Source organism: Drosophila miranda, chromosome 2 (assembly GCF_003369915.1).
Source record: "Drosophila miranda strain MSH22 chromosome 2, D.miranda_PacBio2.1, whole genome shotgun sequence".
Taxonomy (NCBI): Eukaryota; Metazoa; Arthropoda; class Insecta; order Diptera; family Drosophilidae; genus Drosophila; species Drosophila miranda.
Genome location: NC_046675.1, coordinates 11478111 through 11487683, shown reverse-complemented (window position 1 = coordinate 11487683; position 9573 = coordinate 11478111). Strand labels below are relative to the sequence as shown.

General features: G+C 49.9%; 2 protein-coding genes across 2 annotated transcripts; both read left to right on the top strand.

Moving 5' to 3' along the window:
* Positions 1-225: 225 nt before the first annotated feature.
* LOC108154288 lies at positions 226-903 on the top strand. Its single transcript, XM_017284539.2, has 2 exons — positions 226-487; positions 560-903. Exons 1-2 carry the CDS (start codon positions 472-474, stop codon positions 709-711), a joined length of 168 nt encoding a protein of 55 aa, XP_017140028.1. The 5' UTR covers positions 226-471; the 3' UTR covers positions 712-903.
* Positions 904-1536: 633 nt separating this feature from the next.
* LOC108156035 lies at positions 1537-8075 on the top strand. The gene is made up of 2 exons (XM_017287287.2): positions 1537-2137; positions 2200-8075. Exons 1-2 carry the CDS (start codon positions 1684-1686, stop codon positions 7956-7958), a joined length of 6213 nt encoding a protein of 2070 aa, XP_017142776.1. The 5' UTR covers positions 1537-1683; the 3' UTR covers positions 7959-8075.
* Positions 8076-9573: the final 1498 nt, after the last annotated feature.

The following is a 9573-nucleotide window of genomic DNA, read 5'->3' as shown; positions in this document are numbered from 1 at the left end:
CATTTTCTTCGCAATAAAATATATTTCTTTCGATATATATCATCAGAGCTCGATACATTTTATAATTGAAATTTCAGCGCCAGCCATGAAGCGTACAAAACTGTTTGTCCCGATAAGCGCTTATCTTAATTGTCGAGTCCACCTCAATGATATGGCTGCAGGCGACCGACAGTGTGCGCTATAACCATACCCCGAAGCTCATTTCTATTAGGCCCATAGAACCCTTGCGGACCTTCAAGCTGATAGCTGCCATACCCACGGTCATAAATAACCCACTTTACATTTTAAACAAAAAGAAAATGAAAAGAAATGAACGTCTTATCAATAAGCCATGATTCGTTTGCACGTTAGGTTTACTCATACGTACGTACACCGAGTCAATTGGCCCCGGATTTGATTTTGCCTGATTTAGTGCTCAAAGAACTTTCAACAATTTTGCACGCTCTACAGGGAATTGCTCTGCGAAGTATAATGGGTTGTTGTTTGGGTAAGTTATTAACACTTATCAGATTATCTGATTAAACATAAACAACGAGGTCTAACTAAACAACATTGACAGCCACAAGTAAATCTGTTGATTTACCTCCCGTTCCCCCGGCTCCGGGAAAACAGCGTTCCACTCTGCCGGAGTTCCCTGTGCCCACCACATCGGCCCCAGTAGGAGGAGGAGGACCCAGTGGAGCTACGAATGCAGCGCTGGAGGATGATTAGTTAGCCAATGAACAATTCAAAAGAAAGGAAGCGATTACGTAGAAGGAAAAACTTGAAACTGCCAAATGGGAAAAAACCGTTCGCATGAGTCATATGCCCATGCGGCATGCGACTCTTGAACTAGCGCTCAGTGTTTAAGACCAACTGTATTTGTACGTTAAACTGATTATATCTATTCTCAATACGATCTTAGTTCTCTATTATAGAAAATTTTAAGCAATATATTCATCTATCCCACTTCGGCGCGCAGCTCTAGCGATTATGTAGTCGATAGTATCGAAATCCTTTAGCAACATATGATTTGTACAAGCAGCAGCATGTGACGCTGAATGAGCATACTCTGGGGTAAGGGATAGTATAGAATTGAGATAATGGTTGTCATCCCAGGCACTAATGAATGCAGAAACTGGTCAATCTTTGTTTCAAAGATATCATAGCGAAATTTATCAGAATATGTATCGGGATCGAGATATATATACGGAAAACCAATCAAATGCATCAATAGGTCCAGAACTGTCAATCTGTAAGAAAGACATTAATAATTACGTTCCAAAGCAGGATAAATTAATTTGTTTAGTGCCTAGCTAGATATAATTGAATATCAAAATCGAGGAATTTTACATCCGATCGTTGCCAATTAACCCATTGTCGACCAGGGTGTATTGAAATACCCTCCACGAAGAGGATGAAAATTGAAGGATTTTAGTGCAGTTTAGGTGAAAGATATCATGGGTTATTTGATAGGTTAGGACCCTTAAAAATATTTTGCATCTAGCATTATTTTCCGCTCAAGTTTTTCACCTGTTTAAATAGCGGGGGCTATGTGGGTTAAGTCCATTCATCGTTCTCAGCACGTGTGTGCCGCGCCGCAATTCCAAATTCCTTGAAAGTGCCTTTATTTATTAAATAGAGGAAAGGAACGTTGCTGAAGATATTCCGGCCATCTGACAAGCGTGTTGTCAACATATCAAAATGGCCATACAACCGAATCGGCGCAAGAGGAAACATGAAGCGACGAGCATGGAGGAGCAGCTCGATGATGGCGAGGTAGTGGTCCCGAAAAAGATTCCCAAAGAGTCGGACACGCCAAAGAAAAAGAAGGAAAAGGCGAATAAAGTAAAGGATGCAGAAGAAGAGTCTCCCAAGGAAAAGGTAAATAGGTTAGAAACATCTGGTAATGATGCAGAAGAAGTGCAACAGGTGGAAATGGATGTCGCCCCTCCATCCGCAGAGAAAAAGAAACGTAAGGAGAGGCACCCAAAGAAAGTGGTTCCGGAGAGAGACGGTGACGCTGACCACGCACTGGATGAAGCAGAGATAAGCCCCGACTCTGGGATTGAACCGGAGGAGAATACACCCAATTTTCCCAACGATTTCAAAATGATGAATTTCCGCACCAAGCTCCGTAGCAATAGTTTTATAACAGGTAGGTTAGCAAAGCCACTTTTCTAGCTGGTTATATTTAAAGCCCATATTTCATCCATCCAGAGCTGCGGCACTTTCTGTTCATGTGCAACACGCGTCCCAGGATCGTTGCCAAGTACATTGAGAAGCGAGGGAAACCCTTGGAGCTGGCTGAGGCCTTTGACCGCATCGACAAAAGCAATATTCTGCATGTGGATTACCTCACCGAGGCACTGCACCGCATCGTGATGGAAATACTCAGTAATCAAAAGGGTCACATCGAGTCTGCGGCCCATGGCTGTCGCTACTTTCTGAAAGCCCATGGCGGAGTGCTTGAGAACTTGCTCCAGTCGTCGCGGCCTAGCCATCGCCGCAACGCACTCAAGCTGCTCACGGCGATTGTGTGCGTGGAGCCGCAGCTAGGACGTCAGGTTCTTAACTCCTATGACATCCTCTCGAATGTGAGCGTCATGCATCAGATGTTGTCCCACGCAAAGAATGACTACCAGAACGACGAAACCGTCCGCAAGGCGTACATACACTTTATTTTGGCGTTCCTTGTCGATGGCAATGCGTTGCTCATAAGGAACATTTTGGATCGGGGTCAGTTGATTGGAGTGCTCGCCAAGGGACTGGTCTATGACGACCATGTCACCGTCTGCGTGGTGCTGAACGCACTCAGGCAATATGTGCTGGAAAACCCCGACATCCAGAAGACGAAAAAGGTCCTGGTCTTTGATCTGGAATGCTGCAAATCCCTGCGGCGCCTCTACGACTGGGAGGGTCCAAATGGCCTGCCAGCTCTGTTCGTCAGCAACCACTCCAAGGGAAAGCCGAACGAACAGGAAGCCGAAGCTGTTGCAGCTGCTGTCCATGAGCTGCTCCTGCTCTTGCTCACCTCCCGCAAGCATGGAATCTGCTTCGATGCCATGACCCACTACCGCCAGAAGCAAAACAAGCTGCAGGGCAAGGTGCTGGGCTCGCTCTACAAACCCTACAGCAATCCACGCAAGACGGAACTGGTCATCAAGACCCTGACTGCGTGTCCCGATCTGGGACGCAATACGGTGCGAAACTTTTCCTGCCTGATAAGCCCCAGCAAAGTGCCGATGAACGATATACCACAGGCGGCACTCTTTCTGGCCCAGATCATAGACGCCGTGCCCCCAAGCTCCCTGTCGACCGCATTCAACAAGATGACGCTGACGGACCTCGGTTTTTGGATCAAGGAGCTGTGTCTGCCCATTGAGGGGCTACTCCACATTACGGGCAAGGGCATGCTGAACAATCAGGACTTCAAACTGCGCCTGGCCGTGCAGCGATTGCTCCTCGCCATGATGAAGCAATACAGCAACTATGTTGGCGCCATTGCACTCAGGGAGCAGTCGAAGAAGGCAGGCAACTCGATGCGAAAATTCAAATTTGATCTGCTGAACCACCTGCTGGTGCACTTTCCGACTATCGAGTCGATCCTGTACTCCCTCTATCTGGCCATCAAGCAGCAGAATCAGCCGGAAGTGAATGTCCTGGAGTGCCTGTCCGTCACCCTGGATCTGGTCCTGCTCATGTGCAAAGAGAATCGAGCATTTGTCAACAAAACTAGTAAAATTCTCGATTATCTGGAGGTTTTGCGGCCGCTGTACGAGACCGATTTCGATGCCGTCGATCAGCCCCAGGAGCTCGTCAAAGTTGAGCTGGAACTGAAGTCAATCAAGACGATATTGCTGCTGTTCCCGATGTCTCTGAATCCCCAAGAGGAGCTCTTTGGGAAGGTCTTCCGCTCGTTCATCAAGGCCTATATGCTGGAGGATGTGGCCATTAAGGCGGAGGCTGGCAACATATTGAATCGCCTCTTCCTAAACACTGGACTGTTCGACTCCTGCAGCAATGAGATCAACATCTGGCTGGAATCGCTCATCGGTTTCGATGCCGAGACTGTGGAGAATGTCGTGAGCATTCTGCTGACCATTCTGTGCCTCGACTGGCGCAAGATCAAGCTGCCGGAACTGGATGCCTCAGATGCAACAGAAGCCATTAGCAGCGAGAACATCCGCAAACTGTTTGCCCAAATCAAGGCGGGCCAGACAGTGCAGTCGTATGTGGAGGTCCTGATGCTGAGCAAGATGATGCCCCTGCTGCTGCAGGGCGTGGATATTGAGGCACCGTACGATGCCTATGTGGAGCAGGTCTTTGTCATGCTCTTCCACTACCACAGCCAGCCGGAACAGGTTCTGCAGCTGTACGATGGACACTTGGAGAAATATCACGACTACATGAAGAGCTGGCTGCCCGGCAGCGAGGAGGAGAAGCCCAAGAAACTTCCCGCTGCCATTGCTCAGAAATGGCCGCTTCTGAAGGAGCTCCGAAAGGTTCTAACCGCTGAGGATTCACAGGCCTTTCAGATCACTTTCAAGCCAGAGGATGGCAAACACTTTGAGCTGAAACTAGAGGAGGGACAGACGATGCCGTTGCACTTCAGTCTGAGCAATCCGCGTCGGAACATGATCTATGTCCAAGATCTGCTGTTCGTCTTCATCCAGTCGTTATCCAGACAGTGCCTGACCAAGACGCAAGCAGAGCAAACGGCAGATTATCTCATCAAATTTGTGCAAATCGCCAGCCAAGTGGATGCTGGCACGGAGGAGGTACAACAGGAGGATGATCAGCAGAAGCCCGAGACCCACACCCACCATCTGCTCCATTACATCTACAACAGCCGCCTTGGACCGCTGCATCCCACCCAGATACTGAGCGAGACCAGCGAGAATCGACTGAACTACGTCATCTTCCTGCGGCGCCTGACGGAACATTGCCGGAGTCTGCCACGGTTCGACAGCTTCACGGCCAAGTATCGACTGCAGTTGATTAAGGCCTTGGAGATTGCCTTGGACTCTTCCGTGGAGAAGCCGCAGGAGCATCAGCAACTCAGCGAGTGTGTGGCACTGGTCGAAACATTCGAGGTGAATGCCAGCGGCTGCTCTCAGATGCTGGGTTTGCTCACTTCCAAGCTGCAGGCCAAGGATTACATGTCCAACAGCAAACCGAATCATTACTATGAGCTGTTGCTGCTGCTGCTGAACCGGCTGAGCCAGCTTAAGGAGCCCATCGACTGCAGGGAGTCCTTCAGGAGACTACTGGGCTACTACGGGGATTTCTGTGAGCTCAGCGAACAGCAACTGGAGCCCCTGGAGGCGGCCACTCTGCAGTTCCTGGTCAACTTCCATCACCACCTGGTTGAGTGCGATAGCAGCTTCTTCGCCTGCTTCTTCACTTCCACGCGTAAGATAAGCAAGTCGGCCATACGATTGGCCAGCCTGCTGCTTGACCGTCGGGCCGGACTCTCCGCGAAATTTGTGGAGCTGCTGCCAGAGAACTTGGAGCAAAAGGAACTTGTCTATCCGCTCCTGGACATTGCCCTGTCCAAGAACTATCAAGTGCCGCAGGCGCTGCTTCAGCGCTGCTACCAGACGTACAAGAACGGATTCATGAAGAGCATAGAGAAGCCGCAGAAGGCGGCCCTCATCTATCGGGAGCACGCGGCGGCCAGTGCCCTGCTCATTGCCCAGTGCATGCCCAAGTCGGAGTGCATCGATTACTGTCAGAAGCAGCTGAAGCTCGACTCTGTGGAGCTCTTCCAGATCCGGGTATTGCGCGAGATCTACTGGCAGGCGTTCGCCGCAGCCAAGGATGGCAAACAGAAGGGCAGCGTCTTCGTCAACTATGTAAACCTGAACGTCCAGATGTTGGCCCTAGATCTGAAGAAACAGGCTCTTGAAATGAGTAAACTGGAGCAGATTACCTGGAACTGCTACGAGTGGTGGCTGAGTGGAGATCAGAGCGAGGATCTGCAGCTGGATTGGAGTCGATTGGTGAATGCCCCGCAATGGCTGAACTTCTGCAAGAGTTGCTTGAAGTTGGCCCTGCATCTGGGCGAGGAGCAGCAGCCGCAGCAGGATCAGACAAATGCACTTATCCTCAAGCTATTGGCGTTCTTGTGCGATCGTCTCTATGGCGACTGCACGCCGGAAGGGCCAGAGGGCGAGGATCCCACGCCAGCTCTGCTCTACGAAATGATCTGCACACATTCGTGCTGCTTCGATCTTCTCCTGGGTGCTGCCAGCGACACGAAGACACATCTCCTGCAGCTCATGGAGACGTTGGCCAGGAAGGGACCCACAGCATTGCGGGCGTCGCACGTTCCCGTGATCCTTGGAGCCTACCATGCCAAGCTCTCGGCCGCCGATCGCTATGCTTTGGCTCTGCTGGAGCATTATGAGCGGCATGACGTGGGCCTGGAGAAGTTCCGACCGTTCATATGGGGCGAGAGCGCCGTGGCCCATTATGCCCTGAGAGCCGCGGACGAGGATGAGCGGGTAAAGCTGCAGCAGCAGGAGACAAATGTGGCCCAGGTGATGGCCCTGATTGTGCGCGAAACCAGCGTGTACACCATGGAGAATTTCCCAATCTGGAGGAGCCTGCATGCCAGCCAGCAGCTGCCCGAAGTTGAGTTCCTGAATCCGTCGAAGAAATCCCAAAGATTCGGCGACAATCCTCTGGAGAAAATGGTGGAGCAGGGCTGCCACGACTTCCCCCAGGATGTGCGACGTCTTTGCCCCAAGCGGGAGGAGATTTACGACTCCTGCTACGACCCGGCCTTCCTGTTGCCCCTGATGCTGCACTGTTTCGCCCCCGGCTCGGTGGTGTGGGCCCGCTGGCCCGTCCAGAACGGTCTCCTGGCAGTCAGCTTCTGTGCCCTTTCCTCGCTGGACAAGGACATGCGACTGGCGGCCGCCAGTTGCCAGCAACGCTATCGCACCCACTTCGAGCTCTCCAAGTTCTACGAGCGTCCGCTGTGGTCGCAGGCCTACGACAACATCCAGGCGGGACTGAACGAGCTGCGCACCTCGTGGCTCGCTCAGAAGGGCACGCATGGAGGCACGCCGCGAGTGCCGCTAATACCGGCCCTCTTCATCGCCCACAGCTTCAACCTGAGCACGGAGCCGACGCATCTGCTGTACAAGCGCCTGATGCTGTACCTGAGGCTGAAGCAGAGCTTCAACTTCCAGACCATACCCGACTTCAACGTGTTCTTCTACTCGCACGAACCGGAGCACCATCTGTACCGCAACTTCATGGTGGAGCTCCTCCGGTGCGGCATCAAGAGCAGTGCCGATCTCTTCCAGCTGGTCTCGACCAACACGTTCAAGGTGCTACTCACCTTCTACACGTGTGAGCTGGGCACGCTGGAGACCAGACTGCTGCTCCTCTCGGTGCTCTCCACCTGCGCGAAGATCCCCGGCGCCGTCAAGATCATGCTGCAGCATGTGGGCATCTACTCGTGGCTCGTCGGCGTCATCTGCCACACGGAGTTCCATCAGTTCGACGTCATCGAGGGCATCATCAGCATCTTGAACAATCTGTGGTATGCCGCGGCCGCCTCCCGCTCAGAGCTGCCAAACTATGACATTGTTCAATCACGTGTGCATTCTCTGGTCCTGCAACTGCTGCCGCGGCTCTCGCCGCGCATCTCTGGGGCCGGCCTGGCTCGCCTGCTCAACGTTCTCTGGAAGACTTCCTCGGTGGATGGCCACCATAGCCTCCTGTCCGCTGACGAGCTGGATGCGCTCCTCGAATGCGTTGCGCGGCACTGGCCCGATCAGCTGCCGGGTATCCGCTATGTGAAGAACTTTGGTGGCTCCGCCGCGTGTCCTCGCTCGGAATACTGCGACTGGCTGGCCAAGGAACAGCAGCTCGATGTCCATGCCGTCCTCGCCCTGTCCAGCCTGAGGGAATACGTCTGCGACTGGTGGCAGGCACAGCAACCGGCAGAGAGACCATTGTAGGGAAACCATTTTATTGTTTTTTGCTTAAGTTAAGCCATACCTATTGAATTGTGTTTATTGTATAGGCATCAAGAGTCTTAAAAATATAAATTTGTATGCATTGAATCTATAACTGAATCGAGGAGCATCATGTTTGTAGAACCAAAGAAAGGGGATAACCCTTGAGAAGCTTATAGCATCATTTGGACAAAGGATCTGAACGGATAGGGATCATGTTTTGAAATAACCAGCGCATATGGTGCTCTATAATGTACCAAAGATCCCAGAGAAACACAGACACAGAAATACTTGAGCTATATTGCAGATTGAATTGCTCTGGCAGTCTGTGAGAACTCCCCACTACTATCTAAACTCAAAGCCCACCCGTCGATAATAATGATTGAGCATTCTCGTAGAAACTAAAGCATGACTTATTGCGGCTGTAACTCATTTGGTATCAATATTTGTGGAGGTCGAGTGTGATGTCTCCCAAAGCAAATCATTCACAGATGTGTGTTGAAAGCCAACTGTCATGTCTCTGGCTGCTCCATAGGCCCCCTCAACCTTCAGTTGGGGGAACGAACCGTTTGACAAATTACGGGCCATCAGCATAACAAAAGATCAGTTAGGCCAAAAAGATTTCGGGCATAGCCAAAGTAGAAACAACTGCCATCCGATGGCAAAACCCCTTAAGTTTTTCGTTAATTTGGCCAATCCGTTTTCACACGCACCAGTCGGTCCCAGTGGGCGTTCGCGTTCACGTTCGCGTTCCCCGCCCTGTCATGTCCTCCCCTCATTTGGGTCACCACCTACAATTTGTTGGGTCAACAAAATGTTAATCACTCGAAAAGGCTTAAGGCGAAACATGTTGATATTTGTTGTTTCTATCTGCATTTCTGATATGATATGTAAAGCAAAGTGCGCAGAAGTGATGCGACCCCACGGAAATACTCAAAAGATTTATGATTTTGCTAGATGTCTCGAAACTTAAGCTCCCCCTCGGTTATATCACTAGTATCTCAAGAGCAAACGCTAGTGATGGAAGCAACATATTACTATGATACCTTATGATGCCTTAGGATCCAAGAAATGATTATATTTCAATCATATTATTATCAATTGAAGCAGCAATAAATGTATTAGGAGATGGTTTATACTAATAATATCTTGGGGAATAATTTTAGCACCCAAAATATCGAAATAGAAGATATATCTCTTAGCAATAGAAAAGACAAGCTCTATGTAGATGGTTGTGAATTTTTGGCATCATCGAATATGCTTTCGCCACTAGCCTTTTGGATGATAGAAGAAGACACACACGAGGCTAAGGATGGGCTGGGGCTGGCCTGGAGTTGCAGATAAACTTGGATTCGACATAATTGATTGATATTGCTTGGCATTTTGTTGTTTATAAGCCGGACGTCATCTCGTGGCGTATCAAATGTGTTTTTTTCTGCCCTGAAATTTGAGTTGATCGAATAAATGTATAAATTTGGAACAACATGGAAATACTACGAGGTAATAAACGACCTGGGAAATGATTACTGATTACCTAACTAGATTGATTATTTGTTTATTAGTTGAACTAGATGGTCTTATATAATACTAATACAGCAATTCTGAACTCTACTTTTAA

Bases quoted from the DNA above. Each gene is read 5' to 3' on its own strand.
- LOC108156035 (XM_017287287.2), top strand. From the start codon at position 1,684: ATGGCCATACAACCGAATCGGCGCAAGAGGAAACATGAAGCGACGAGC. The intron at 2,138-2,199 runs GTAGGTTAGCAA...TCATCCATCCAG, and splicing joins TAGCAATAGTTTTATAACAG to AGCTGCGGCACTTTCTGTTC.